General features: G+C 41.0%; 1 protein-coding gene across 1 annotated transcript in view; it reads left to right on the forward strand.

The window, feature by feature from the left end:
• Positions 1–16162, forward strand: part of LOC137588772 (ras-related protein Rab-26) — a 69459-nt gene that overhangs the window by 29231 nt on the left and 24066 nt on the right. The window contains exon 5 of the mRNA XM_068306042.1: positions 7615–7667. Coding sequence (XP_068162143.1) covers positions 7615–7667 — 53 coding nt within the window. The remainder of the gene's footprint in view (positions 1–7614; positions 7668–16162) is intronic.

A 16162-nucleotide genomic window follows, 5' to 3' on the forward strand; every position in this document is an offset into this window, starting at 1 on the left:
GACAAATAAGCCGGAGGTTGAAACCAGCCCAGTGCAATTTGCCAAGCCCATCTGTTGGAGAGCGCTGTGGAGGTCCAGGTCCTGGATCAAGAAACAGACTTTTTTCCCCTCCTTTCTCCCAGTTGAATTGGCAATTTGTCATTTCCATGATTGGAGCAAAGCCATGGGGTGTTTAAAAAGAGGAAAACTGGACTTATTGGGAGAGACAGGGCAGGCAACAAGTGGGGGTAGATAGGAATGGATGGGCCAGACGAGAAATAAGTGACACAATATGAAGACAGCTGTTAAGAGATGTATGAGGGAGAGGGTGAAAGACAGAAGTATGGTTAGATGAATATCTTTTATAAAATGAGGTCCAAAGTTCAAATAAAGAACTAGCTTTTAGCACTCCAGGACTGTGAGCATTGTCATGACCGAGGACCGGAGGCTCAAATCAACTAAAGTAGGTAGAAACAGAAGGATGAATATAAAGGTAGATAAAGCCATTGTGGAGCTACCAATAGAAACTCCCCTTGGAATAAAATGGCATTATGCTGTACTTCAGTAGAAAGAAATGCCCTATAGCAGGCATAAAGGAAGTAAAGACAGTCTTTCTAGAGCTCAGCAGGTGGTGGAAAACAAGAGTGAGCGTCTATATTGTAGCCCACGTGGACTTAGCCTTCATGACAAATCAAGTTTTGCTAAATGAAGCTGTGAAGTCGTCGTTTTCCTAATGAAGTGAAGTCCTGACGAGAGCATTGTCGTCTGTGTGATCTGTAGCATCCTGTAGGCGTCACATTTATAAATGATGGCCATTTGAGCTAGAAATGTGTTTTGCCTTACCTTATCACGCAGACAGTAGCCAACATGATGAATTTATAGAAGCGGACTGACAGTTATTATGTTATTACACCAGAAATGGCTGCTCCAAATGGTAGCTTACAATTAAAAGGTTGTTCAGTCTATTGTTGAGAACTAGGCGCCGGTGCTGCTTCCTTTCTCTGTAATGGCCTTTATAATCTTTCCTTTGTGGTCGAGGTGGAGACGGTGTGTTATAGCAGTGGACCCATGCCCCAGTAGTTATTTCATATTAATGCTCTCAATGTGCAAGAAGAATATCATTTATTTATCATTTTTTTGTTGAAAAAGCAAAAAAAATTCAATTACCCTGTTGTAGATATAGAAGATCAAGGATCCAGCTTAAGCTGAAATAAATAGGAATTTTATGACCAAAAATATAATGAACTTGTGCTTGAAATCCAAAATAATCTATACTATTATATGCTTAGCAGTGGTCTAGATGATGGTGTCAGAGTAAAGATCTTTGGCCATTTTGTCGTGAGATGTTTATGGGATGGTATAAACTGTCAAGGTCAAAAGGTAATCGACAGTGGTAACCACGGCAAAGTGCCAATAAATGTAACACAAAAGTTAGGTAATGGGAAAAAAATGGAAACAGAAATGTATTTAGATTATCTGATATTTAATTGCAAATCATCATATTTTACAGAATCAGATTATCCATTAGCTCCCTAAAGCAGTGGGGTAGCCACGGTACTGCAGAGGTCCTTCCCCCAGCAAAACTTCCACTTCCTCATCTAGGACCCTGAGGCATTCCCAGCCTATATTAGGTTCATCTTCTGGTAGGTTCTCCGTCCGACCCAGGGTCTCTTCCCAGTTTGACGTACCTGAAAATCCCCAGAAGAAAAATAATCACCTCAGATGGATTCTTTTGATGCCAAGAATCAGCAGCTCAATGCTTCCTTTACTAAGGCTTTGCCCAGCCTCCCTACAGAGGAAACTCATCTCCTGTATCTGAGATCTCAAACTTTTGCTGACAGTGCTCACAGCCACAGGACACGGTTGGACTGACTTGCGATTTGATCACCTTGACCATTTTGTGGTCCTTTTCATCACTGCATGACCCAAAGATACTCCTTCACCAGAGGCCCTGTTCTTTACCCTGTACCTAATACCACCAACCTGTCTAAAATGAGTTTGAACAAGCTATAGCCAACTTTAGTGTGCCTCAGAGGCTACATTCACATATTACACCATTGTCATGACATCATTATTTCTTATCTCATTCTCTCCTGCTTGCATCACCTGTCAACCTAGAGCCATGCCTGAAATCACTAATAAAAATGATTGTGCAACGAGAAATTATGGATTTTCCAAATTGGAAAAGATTCTAAATCTGTGATTCATTCTAATTGTTCAAAAGTATTCATTTGTATTCGTTTTCAGTTCCTGAATACATTTTACTTTCTGTTCATATTAAGTTTCAGTTTCCATGGTTGCAACATGCAATTTCATCATTTCTGGCGTACAGATTGGATGGCCAGTTCAGGCTGGGCTCTATTGTGGACACCGGAAACAACATTTATAACTTTAATTTGCCCTGAATAATGTCATGTCTGCACAGTGACAGTCGTGTCATGCTAATTTCTCACAAGTAATGATGCACAACTAACATGGTGAATCTGAAGCAACTAGACTTCTGTTTTCAATGAACATGTCTAATTACTTCAGATTCAAACTGAATGAGGATACACTAACATGGTTAACACCTATATCAACACAGTGAACAATCAGCGAGGGTACAGTGGTCTAACGTGCAGCGCTGGTCATTCTCTCCTTCCTCCGTCTCCTCAGTCAACCCAGAACCAACAGGAAGCAGAGATTGAAGGACTTTGGTGTTTAATCAATAACATATAGGTCAGAGAGAATAATACCCCATCTTAGACAGGAGGATGGACAATGGCAGAGCAAACCATGAAAGGTGAAGGGATGATTTGGTGACAGGAAAATTGGAGGGGAAAGTTAAAAAAAATAAATTATGAATTAGAGGAACAAGAAGGAAATAACATGACACCAGACATTGACCATGTTGCCCACGTGGAAAATAGAGCTCTGCAATCATCAATCATCAAACACATATTTTCCTTGTTTGCTCTCACATAGACACAAGTCTGAACGCTTCACATCCCACATATTAAAACGGTTGTGCGATGTCAGTCAAAGACATGTTTGATGGGCTATTCTTGTGTAGAGAGGAAGGAGAAAGAAATGTCAAGGTTCTCTTTAATGTCATCAAATATTGATTCCTCTGTCATATTTCACATACTTTTCATACTAATTTCTCTTTAACATTCTGCTGAAGCTACTGCCATAATACACTTACGGATTCTACTGTTGCAACATCTGGGTACTTAGGTAATTGCTAGTCACTGTAATTGCTCCACCACTTTCTAAAATGGAGAATGAAACCCTGTGGGCTATGTTTAGCTAAAAGAAGAGGTGGAAACGATAACCGCCTGTGGAACTGTCAGAAGTTTAATAAAGGTAATGGAAGGGAAGAGACGGGTAGCAATTTTAGAGTCTTTCATATGTTCATACATTCATATCAACTCTGACAGTGTATATAGATTGCCTGTAGGAGTAACGTGAATATGATTTATCACATACACACTTGGTTTTTCATTAGCACATGCACAGTTTGGAGTAATCACAGGTGTGTTTTCATTTCCAAGGCAGTAATGGAGCAGGAGAGTAGCTGTTAGTACTTATCTGGCATTTCCAACTTGATGAAAATATTCTGGCTGCATTTTAATGTCTATGCTAATCAGTCTGTAAAAGTCTCTCCTGAAAACCCTACAATACTGCTTCACAATGGGGAGGATCTCATCATCATTTATAAGAGTGCTTTAGGGGAGAGGTAATGATGAACTTCTGTTGGGGAAACATGCCCATCTGATTTTTTTTTTTGGATCAGTGTGTTTATATACACCAAAAATGATGTCAGAACAAATATAAGCAACACAGTAACAGCTAGTTTCCAGCCGTTATGCTAGAGATTTGTGGAGGAAAAGACGGGAGAGAAGAGAAGACAACTTGAAGTCTGACATCAGAGCAAATTGTTCACTTAGTCTAAGATTTGTTGGTATTTTAACATGACATGAAATCTGAATTTATGGAGAGTTAATGTTACGTTTTACAGAAAGTAAGCATTAAGCTAACTGACTAACATTGAGTAGTATAAGGCCTATTACGTTATTGGATAATTATAACTCACAAGGGGAAGCGTCAGTTGGCATTTTAATGATTAAGCAATCAAATAAAAGCTAATGGTCTTTATGGATGGTTGGATTTTATTGTTATTATTTTTCAAAGCATTAACAAACACATTGTATTGCTAGTCTTTGTTTATTTACAGTTTAATACATTGCATGACTTATATTCGACAGAAGAAGAAAGCCAAGGTCAGCCAGATTATTGATGATGACTATCATCTGAGAGATGATGGATTGGAGTACATGGCCTTAATGGATCACTTCACTCCATCAAACGTCATGACTTAATGGTCAGGGGTTCCCTCAAGAACTTTGACAGAAAAGGTGACTCACTAAATCAAACATTTCATGTGTGATGGTGTTATAATTATACATTATTATGCACTGGTGGGTTGCATTTGGGTGGTAAGACAGCTGCAAGATTTATTGTAATTCTAAATAAATAAATAAACAAACATAACCCCACCTATATATTTGAATAAGGTCACTTGAAAACCTCACCCTGTCACATTTTAACTCCACCCACTACCTGTCAATCAAGCGCCCAACCAATCATGGCACATTTGCCAGAAGGAATCAGATGATCAATATGGCGTAAGGCAGGGGTATTCAATTAAAAGTCACGGAGGTGCGGTTAGAAAAATGTCCTCTTAGTAAAAGGTCCGAACCCAAGCCGGTCTTATAGCCGGTCACTACATTCACATTATCAGTCAGTCATCTTCAGATTACCACCGCTACATCCGTCGCAGCGGGTCACGGGGAGCGGGAGCCTATCTCGGCGGCATACGGCGTGAGGCGGGGGACACTCCGGGGATGACGCCAGTGCACCGCGGAGCCACACACAAAGACAGACAACCACGCACACACACACTCATTCCTTTGGGGCAATTTGGAACGGCCAATCAACCTGAAGCACATTCTTTTGGAGGTGGGAGGAAGCCGGAGAACCCGGAGAGAACCCACGCAGACACGGGGAGAGCATGCGAACTCAGCACAGAGCATGACTCGAACCCGGGTCTTCCGTGTTGTGGTCCCTCCAGGAGCAGTGCTGTTTTTTGGGGTTTTTTTTTTAATAACTTCCACGTCTGAGAGGGTCCATTATTTGCAGTGAGGCTACAGGAACGATACGGGTTGTGTAATATTTTATGCTCCAGACATCAGGGATTATTCAAGATAATGAAGTATTATGGAACGCATAACACAACACCTCAGAGTCAACTGAACTCATATTTAATGCAAGCACGGGAATGAGTTTCAGTTGAAAGATGAACTTATAGTGACCTTAGTGTTACGAGTTACCCCTCCCAACATTTTTAAAATTATATTCCAGGCTGCAAATTAAGAATGAGTTTGTTTTCTAAGTTTTTCTGTCACTTTCATTTTTTTTAATGCTTCTCAGCTCATCATGGTCCATCTTCAGGTCTTGGTTCCTTTGTAATGTTGTGAGTCATCAGCATTTGTGTCTTCTTTATAGAGTTACCCTTATTTTGTTGTTCTTCTCTCATAATTATCCATCTTTATTTTTCTCTTTCTCGTGATTTTAGTTTGACTTCCTTCACGCTTCTCATTTATTATTTTTGTTTTTATGTGTTCTGCTGTGCAACCGCTGCGTAGCTACAGTACCTGCAACGACAAAACTCTGTCTCTGTTGCTGAGAAAAAGAAGGTATGAAATCAGAATGAAACGATTTTCTCAGCCCTCTCTAATCTACTCTCAACCCTGCTTGAAAATTGAGGCTTGAGAGATCATTAGCTGCCATGAGCACAAAACAAGCAAACCTCTTGCAAAAGGTGAAGTTGCGTTGGAGCTAAGCTTGGTGACCATTTTTTTCACACACATGTCTAATTTATTAAATTATACATTTGAGTCTTGAGAGTGTTTTGTGCCATGCTAAATTGTCATTTGAAAGTTTCTAACTTATTTGTGCAAACATATTATCTTCTGTAGCCGCAAAGCATTTAGCTGTGATAGCAGAACTGCGTGAATCTTCACCGCTGTGAGGAGATCTTGTTGTCTTGTTGGTGTTCTTCTTTTGCCAAGGCTTAATTGGACTTCTGGAGGGTAAAGAAAGCAAATCCTTGTGTTTTTATTTCTGGTCCTCTGGTGCATCATAAACAGGACCTGCACAACAGGAAATTAGCGTTGAGGTCAGGTCACATCTCTCTATCAGTCCACTTCTCCTCCCTCTGTCCTCCTCTATTGACCAGACTGCACTTGAAGTGACGACGTTAATCAACCTTCACAGACAAACCTGCGTTAACTCAGAAATATGTTGAAAATGCATTTCCAGTTGAGGATTGTAAGGATGAGGATGTGTTGGAATAACGTATGCAGGAGATTACTGGTGGGATTACATGCAGTAGGAGGAGGAGAGACGCTGCAGAAGTAATTTGCGGAGGATAATTCTTTCAAGTGAAGGTTGTTCTGTCTGAGACAATGACCTACAATTGCCCTCACAGGCGTACTGAGTTTTTCTATCTGATAGACGAGTTTGCTCTAAAAAAAAAATGCCCGCAGTGATATTATGCAGTGGAGCAGCATATTACCCAGTGAGGTATCGCAATTCACGTGTGGGTATCAGTCAGGTGCAACGTCGATATGCTAAAAGGTAGCTCTCAGCAAGCTGTTCTTTATGAGATATTTGCATGTTACCTCCAAACGCTCCTATATCTGTGAAAGTTTACATATCAGAACACTCAAGTGTAATTATTCTGTTAGCGTCCACCTAAACATAAGTTTTGTTATCTTTGTGTTTAAAATGTGGTTAGATTTATTTTTTAATAATTGCTGGAGGCCGGTGTTTACATTGGTGGCAGCTTCTGGTAGTCATCATAGTTACGCAGTCATGAGCTCAACATAGATGTTCATTTGATTTCAAATATACGGCAATGTTACCGTGGCTCAGCAACTTTATACATACGCCCTCCCGTACACCTCAACTCCGCACAGAGCGGGACTCGGACCCGGGACCGCCGTGTTGTGAGGCGGCAGCGCTGACCACTGCGCCACCGTGCCGCCACGTGCCGTCGATGAATCACACAGGAAATTAATATGGCTCTCTGTGTGAAGGACACAACTACATCATCAGAGATGAATAACTCTGTTCTGAGTTCAAAAGCCTTTCATAAAACTACCAGGAAATTGCAGCAGTATGGATTATCACAAACAGGTTCAGAGATGAAAGGAAAAGTTATTCAGAATTGGAAAGCATCTCTAAAATAATTCATTTGAAACTTTACGGATAAATGTTCACATCATGGGTTTACCGCTGCTGAGCTAACATCGGTCGTTACAGCTCACCAGTCCTCTGACAGCTGCTTTTTGACAGACATTCTAAGATGTGGATGGGGGTATAATGAGATATTTTTTTGTGTAGACCTTCCTTGGATGATTGCTAATCTAGTGCGTAGCTACCTGGATTAGCTGGAATCATGTCCAATCCCCCTGCCACACAAACTTTTCCATTGTAAAATGGCTGTAAATTTCAGAATTGGATTTGTCTGAACAATTACAAGTCAAGTATGCAAAGAAATCAAATGTGTGTTTTGTCCTCTCTCCTTAGCTCTGCTACTCCTCTATGATGTCACTAACAAAGCATCCTTCGACAACATTCGGGTAAGAACAATCTCTTTGGATCCACGTTTTTGTCACTTTTTCACTCTTGCTTCACTTCTTTGATTCAAGTCACTGCTGTTTGCTGTGGTCTTGTGTCAATCTCCAATTGATGGTTTCCGTACCAAGTATTGAATGTACTGTATATTGTAATATATTGAGACCAGACCTCAGGGTTGGGAGGAAGTGATGACCCAAGTGAAGGAGTTCCAGCATCTTCCCTTCTCATTCGCGATGTGAGAATAAATGATAAATGGGGTTAAGAGGTGAATTGATGCTGTGTCAGCAGTAGAATATTGCGAGCGCTGTGCTGGACCGTTTCAATAACGAGGGAGTTGTGCCTGAAGGGGAAACTCTCAATTAACCCATCAATCTATGTTCCTCAGCTGTGGTCAGAAGCTTTGGATAGCGACTGAAGGAGATTGTGTTCGAGCTGGTTGGATAAGTGTCCTCCAGGGCGGCTGAGCTCAGCGTCAGGGACATGATAAGGATCTGAGACTTGTGAAGGGAGCCAGTGGTGGAGTAGCTGCTTGTTACGTCCCGTGGAGCGGTGATGTGTTGTGATTGTCAGGGTTTGTGTGTTCGTCCATCCATCTGTCCATCAGTCCGTTAGTCCACCAAATATCTTCACAACCGTTGCAGAATGAAAGATGAAACAAAAAGCACATTACTGGGGTGGCAAAGGGGATGAAAATGAGATTATGACCTTGAGAAAACTATGTCAAGGTCAAATTTCAACTTTTGTACACTCAGGAACCGGATGAGATAGAAGGACGAGGGAGAAGGCCAGTGTGAGGGCGCCTCGGCAGTGGCTGGGAGGTGAGCTGTCACCTCCCACTGTCAGCTCAAACTCCGGACGATGTCTTGGCAGGAGCGGGACTCAAACCACCAATGGCTGGGCAATGTCTGGTATTCAAGAGGTCTGCTCTACCACTGCACCACTGCCACAGCGGTACTGGCAAATGCCTGAGGAATGGAGGAGAAGTGTACTGGTGCCCACTTTTAAGAACAAGGGAGATGTGAAGAGTTATGGCAACTACAGAGGAATAAAGCTGATGAGCCATACAATGAAGTTATGGGAGAGAGTAGTGGAAGCTAGACTAAGGGCAGAAGTGAGCGTTTGTGAGCAGCAGTGTGGTTTCATGCCAAAAAAGAGTACTACAGATGCAGTATTTGCTTTGAGGGTGTTGATAGAGAAGTACAGAGAAGGCCAGAGGGAGCTGCATTGTGTTTTTGTAGATATGGAGAAAGCTGATGACAGGGTGTCCAGAGAGGAACTGTGGTATTGTATGAGGAAGTCTGGAGTGGCAGAGAAGTATGTTAGAGCGGTGCAGGACATGTATGAGGACTGTAAGACAGTGGTGAGGTGTGTGTAGGTGTGACAGAGGAGTTCATGGTGGAGGTGGGACTGCATCAGGGATCAGCTCTGAGCCCCTTCTTGTTGCTATGGTGATGGACAGGCTGACAGACGAGGTTAGACAGGAATCACCATGGACTATGATGTTTGCAGATGACATTGTGATCTGTAGTGAGAGCAGGGAACAGGTGGAGGAGAAGCTAGAGAGGTGGAGGTTTGTCCTGGAAAGGAGAGGAATGAAGGTTAGCCGCAGCAAGACAGAGTACATGTGTGTGAATGAGAGGGACCCAAGTGGAAGAGTGAGGTTACAGGGAGAAGAGATCAAGAAGGTGGACAGGTGGACAAAATCTATCAGCCACTCTTTTCTAAAACGAGCTTTTCTTCTTGGCTGGAGCGTCATTAGCTGTGTCGACAGCGACCGTTTCCAAAATATTTCTTGGACTCTGACCGAAATAATCCCCAATCGTACGTTTCATTTTGTTTAAAAAAGCAGCATTAGCTTAGCTTTCAACGTCCTCCTCCCTCAAACCGAGTCCGAATGTTGTGTAGCAGGACAGATCACGTGACATTACAGAGCGCAGTGGAGGAAGTGTGTGGGGAGGGATTTAAAGAAACCTTAACCAATATAAAACCAGCAAGCACAGTTGAGCATATGAAAGCCCACGTTTGATAGGATACTATTACTGACTGTCATATTAATGTTGTTGAGCACGCAAAGAGGGAGGGAAGATCCCAAATGAGGGGAGAGAGAGTATTAACTCTATGGAGAGAGAGAAAGAGCGAGAGAGAAGAGAAAAAAAAGATTTTTTTCCCTCGTCGCACCAGTAATCCCAAATATATGTAATAGTCACACTGATAAAAATTTGGGCGGATATGCAACCAAAGTGGTGGCAAATTCGAGCCCTGGTGGAGGATTTTAAGTACTTAAGGTGGAGGAAGGTGTCAGGTGTGATGTGTGATAGAAGAGTTTCAGCTGAAATGAAAGGAAAGGTGAACAAAACTGTATACATTTTTAGGTAAATATCTCTTCAATCTCATGAAAAATAGAACGCATCAGTTACATGTCGGATCATGGGTCTTTGATTAAATGACCCTGACCTATGGAAGTAGGTCAAGGTAAAATTTTGAGTTCAGGGCTCTCGCGGGATGTTGCAGTTTGACTGCCTAGTGGGTCCATTCTTGGTTTTGCTATCATGTTTAGTAGATACCTAAAAGGCTCAAGGGTATACCCAGATTATAAATCTTACATTGGGAACTATTCTGAATCCATTGGGGTGGATTCCTGCACTAACATGCCATCTTTGGTGATGCTGCCACGTGAGAGACATGAAATTGAATAAGATTTCTGTATTAACACCTGACATGAGTTAATTGTACTCTCCTTTTCTCTCAGCGCTGGTGCAGTTAATCAATGCCTATTGATCTGTCAATAGTCAGACCTATTCGATTTTTCTGGCACATTTGTTGAGTTGGCATTAATTTTTGAACCTATTAATTTTGTATGTGCAGTTAAATACAAAATCTTTGAAAGCAAACTGTACAGGTGCTCGTCTGCTCGTACTCTCAGAGGGGGATTAGAAGAAGACCGAGGGAAGTTGTAAGCAAGGACAATGATGGGGGCAAAAGATGAAAAGATATTACCAAAATGAACAGCGTGGGGGTGCCGAATAGGACAGTTCTCCCTAGATAGGCTTGTGTCTTTGTAGTCGCAGCTTCTTTTTTCTCTGTACTCAACTCCCACCGTTTATCACCACTCCCCTCATCCCTTGTAGGGCCGTTACTCTCCTTTGATTCACACAGAACAGAGAACTGAATGTGGCTATTATAAATGTGTGCATTACATTACAGGAGAAGACTGACTCCATAACAATCTTGCAGAGCTGATGCATTCAAATCTGTGTGTGTTTGTGTGTGTGTGTGTGTGGGGGGGTTGTGCCTATTTATTCATGGTTTATCTGTGTGTATGGTGCTTGTATAACCTGAATTTGCATGTACATGTACCCCTCTACATATGAGTGTACGTGTGTGCGTGTGTAGGTGTGCAAATTCCTTCATATTAGAGAATGGAGAGCAAAAAGAGTTTTAAGAGCGCTGCTCTTAAAACTCTTTGCACTGAAATATTTGAAACCTTTATTTAATGGGGATGAGAAAAAGGTAACAACAACAGAGGAATTATGTAAGGAATTTAAGTGTAGAAGTCGAATAATCTGATCTGCTAATTCTGATTTGAATTAAGTATATTTTGCTGAAAATATACACTAAAAATATACTCTTTACTTGTGAATGTGACCGTTTCGGTCAGCTCACTGCAATGTCTTTCCATTCTGTCTGAAGATTTCTACCAGGTGTTGAACATGGAAAGAAAGGACTAAGTTCCATTTTTTTCTTACTTACTCTTTCATAGTCTGTAGCAAGTTTCCTCGTACAAATTTAGCAAATTTAGCTGACGTGTTTAAAATTAGATGATAAATGTATCCAAAATGGGAAATACAGTATAAATTTGAGTTGGAATTGAAAAAAACAAAAACACATTTTGTATTGTATTACATTTGAATATTAATAATAACAAAGTCACTAGTTAAAGTAGTTAGCTATAGTTCCTGCTCAAGGGGGGGGGGGCACCAGTATCCAACATCCAACACAAAGCTTGAAACTTTATCGATCGCATTTGCACGAACGCAATATAATTCTCGTCCCTGCTCTACCCCCCCCCCCCCCACCAAACATTTCGCTGGCCACCAGCCTGCTGACACCGGGTATACATCAAATTGATTTTTACTTTACTGTTGTTGAGATCTTTGGGAGAATAAAGCCCCCATGCTGCGAAAAAGCTTTCAGTGATTTAATGAATTAATGATTTTGCTCTATGACCTCTGGGCCACGTACAGGTCAATATCAATAAAATGTGTTTGTCTCTGTGTGTGTGTGTGTGTGTGTGTGTGTGTGTGTGTGTGTGTGTGTGTGTGTGTGTGTGTGTGTGTGTGTGTGTGTGTGTGTGTAAAGATCTTTTGTCGGTATCGAAGGGTTGTCATCTTGTAAAGCACTCACATGGTCCCACATAATCACATCTGGTTACACTGAGCTCATCAGAATGAATCTTACTCTTGTGTCCCAGACGATATTGTTACTTTTCAGATTCTTACTATCTTAATTATGATCCAGAATCACGAGTGGCGCAATGAAAAGAAGTCTGATTAATCATTTCGACATTGATGAAGAAAAACAGTTGTTCCATTATTTCAAAAAATGTAATGGTGTTGGAACGACGTCCAGTAAGGCACACAATGACCAGTGGCATGACGTTGACCAATGAAGTTACAGCTTTCTTATCATCTCCCACGACATGCTTCACAACCCATTAATAAATGTGTGTTGAATACATGAACGGCGTCTTTCCATTGCTCCTGTCAATATTCTCTTAGAGTTTGTGTGAAAGCCTTGAGGTATTTACAGCAGGCCGCCCCAGAGATGCTCCAGTTATATGTGAAGGCCTCCATTGTTTGTCATGACTCATAAAAGGCAATAGAGATGGAGATTCGTCATAGAACGACCTTCATGAAGTGGAGAGCTGGCTCCCTGTCATCTTTGCAGAACATCATGAATGTTTGGAAGGGGATTATTGAATTCATTTATCAGTGACGCGTTCCGATGACGGATTCTCACTGCTTCAACAGCTGACAAGTTTATGAAATGTCTCAGTGCACAATCACCAAATCACAAGATATTTCAACAGCTTTGATCAATATTTTTTATATGTGAAAGGGATTTCTTATAATGACATAGCTGACTCTGGACCAATAGTTTATCGAGGTATAAAAAACCTTCACCTCCCTGTCGTCTGGCTAACACCTCTCAGTTCATGCAGTTGGCTTCAGCAGATCTTCAGGAAGAAATGAATATGTAGAAGCCTTCGAGCTAGTGACTCCTTTGGGGACATAGTGAAGCGTTTATCAGTTATAGACATATATATTATCCCAATAGGTGGTAAAAAGAAAAAAAAAGTTTGCTAAAGATGAGTTCAAATCAGAATTGACGTAATGTGAAGGTCAACGTTTATCTATGACTTTTGCGCTAATTTGTTATAAATGATTTATTGAATCTTAAAGCCTTTATAACAATAATAATGGATTAGATTTACTGTATATCACACTTTGTTGGAGACTCAAAGCGCTCACAGTGATTCCGTTACTCACTCACTCCTCATTCCAATCCACACCAAAGGCCTCTCCAAACACCGGATCATTCAAACACATTCACACACCAGTGAGTGTCTTCCCCAAGGACACAACGACAGATGACTAGGGGGTAGTGGGATTTGAACATTTTTCAAAATGCATAACCATCAACAATCTGAAAAACATAATTATACATATCCTTGACTCTTAAGTGGGATATACTTGATAGACTTGGTTTTTATATTGTAAATACAATACATGTTTACACAAGTAATAAATAAATGCAAGAATAGTAATGTGCATGACACTATAAGCGTCCTAGCCCTATGGATCGACTAACAACATGCTAGACTGTTGGAAACACATTTGCGGTTAGTTTGGTTCCTTACGATATAAAAAAAGATAAGAATAGGAAAAAATTAACAAAAAAACTGAACTACTGAAATGGAAAAACAGGCAGTCAAAGATAGAAGGAGATATAGATAAAAATGCATACAGGCCAAAAGGAGGTGAGATAAAAAGCAGCAGTGGCTGTGGCCATGATTAGAGATGATGGAGAGCTCAAAGGACTGAAAGAGCAAAAGAACAACATGGGAGAAAGGATATGAAAGAGTGAGTGATGGAAAGCACAATGATTCCATGTTATTATTACCCAAATGTTCTCCAGCCTTCACCCTGAGGCTCTGCTGCTAATGGATTCTATGGGCGACGTCATTTGATGCTGATACGGTCTGCTGCAGCAGCCCTGAAAGCACATCTACTGTATGTGTACATGTATGGAGAGAACCGTGTACCACGTATACATTCATCTGCTTCATGTCAGTTTAGATGGCACATTTTTCAATTTATTTCACAGTGAAATTCAGAGTTGGTGAAGCATTTCTTGAGCAGGGCTTGTCTTATGTTAGGCTCACAGAGTTCAGGGCTGCACCAACATCCCCAAAATTCACAGTTCTAAAGCATTTATGGATGAAAGGAAATAATTCTTGTGCCTTGGAGTTTTGAAAACTTGTTCATATAAACACAGTGTGCAGAGTCAGAATTTAACAGCCATCACTTTGCTGCTTTTCACACATTATTATTCTCTTTTTGGGAATATTTTTTTGTGAAGACTTGTTGAATTGAAAGAGCCACACACGCTTACACACCAACCTAGGAAAAGACAGACTAGGCTAGGCAAACTCTCTGCACGCAAACTGCATGAGCGTGAACAATGGCTAATACTAAAACCGGATTGTTTGAACACTAAACGAGGCAATCGGGGAAAAGAAGACCGGGTGCAACAAATCCACAAGATGGCAGTGACAGAAAACCAGAAATATACACAGAGTGAATAAATAAAAGACAAAGGCCAGACAGACACAGATCATCACACTTGCCCTATTATGAACATGTATTGTTAATCAGTGAATTGACAATCTCCAGAGATTATGTCCTATATTTGAACCAAATCTAACCAATATATTTGGGAAACTTTCCCCACTAAAGCTCATTCAGAGGGTTTGTATCTTCTTTAGAGCAGACCAGGATTGTAACAGGTCACCATGCAGTGGAGTCTGGTCATGTTTATAATCTGAGATCAAATGATTTTACCCAAAATTAAACAGATTGTACATCAACATATCAACAATCAAGCCAAACATATTAATATTCGTGGTCAAATTAGACAAATGGGTCATTGCTGAATGTACAACAGTAAATTAACTCTTAACAAACAAGCACAAATCTGCGAATAACTTCATGAAAAACAGAGTTTCTTTCCTGTGTGTTGGTTCAAACCTCTCTTGTACCAACAGACAGAATGACGAGTTTTATTACCAGGCTCCAAATCGAGCTGCAGGGACTTATTGGGTGAACAAGAAAATCCCTGAGTTGATTGGCATGAAAGGGTTCTGATGTTCTTTTGCTCAAGGTCCTTTTCCTTCACCGAGTAAAGACTGAGATGGAGGCGACTCCGCTCTACCTGTTTATTGTGAATCAAATGTTTGTGCATCCGTTTTGCTCTTCTGTCTCTCACACAAACTCATAAACAGATTTGTTTTCTCCCCCCTTTACTCCCTGCAGGCGTTCAGGCTTTGTCTTACCTGCTGACTTTTCCATGCTCCGTCTTCTCAGCCAAGGCTGCGTTTCTCTAAAAGCAAACAACATTTATTTGCCTTTTTCTCCAATTTACTTAAAAAAATGTCCTCGTGTCAGATTTAACAAATGGAATGTACAGCTTGAAAAGACAAGAGTAAGAATACAGCGCGCCTTCACGCATCAACACTCGCGACTTCACTTCATCACCTCATAGGAAGTCACATGATACCGTACACACATTAACCGTGAGTAACGACTGTTCACACTGCACACTCTATAAGTGATGATTATCAGGAGACGAGGATGTGAAGGACTAATCAGCAGCTTGTAAGGGTTTTGATTTTTACATCCTTATGTGTTTTATTCTTGATGGATTGTTGAATTTGAGTTTGAAGCACATTTCTTTAGTTTTTGATTGCACGGCTGTGACCAGAACCAAAATGTGGTGTTGTTTGGAGGACCCCCCCGGTAGTGTATCCTCAACATGACTTTAAACAGAACCGACTGTATACATTTAAAGCACTTTTTCCCATTGCTTCAAGGTGTTTCATCCTTAAGATTAGGCTTTCTGTTTGTCACACTACCATAGTCAAAAGTTTGGACACATCCTGAAGACATCAAAACCATGAAACGAGTGAACCTGTTTTCAACTCAATTGTCCCAAAGGGTTCGAAGCCTCACAATGTCTCATTTGGGCGTCACTACACATGACACGAGACAGGCACGGAACAATGTTCTCTGGATCAACCAATCACAACAAAACGGCCCAGGTCAAAGGGAGAAACAGACTACTGGTAGGGGAACTAGGTGGAACCTATTAGGGGCGGGGTGGACAAACACATAGGTAGGAAAATCACATGAAGGGAGGAAGTCAATGTTTGAAACAA

The sequence above is a fragment of the Antennarius striatus genome, chromosome 21, assembly GCF_040054535.1.
Source record: "Antennarius striatus isolate MH-2024 chromosome 21, ASM4005453v1, whole genome shotgun sequence".
Classification (NCBI taxonomy): domain Eukaryota; kingdom Metazoa; phylum Chordata; class Actinopteri; order Lophiiformes; family Antennariidae; genus Antennarius; species Antennarius striatus.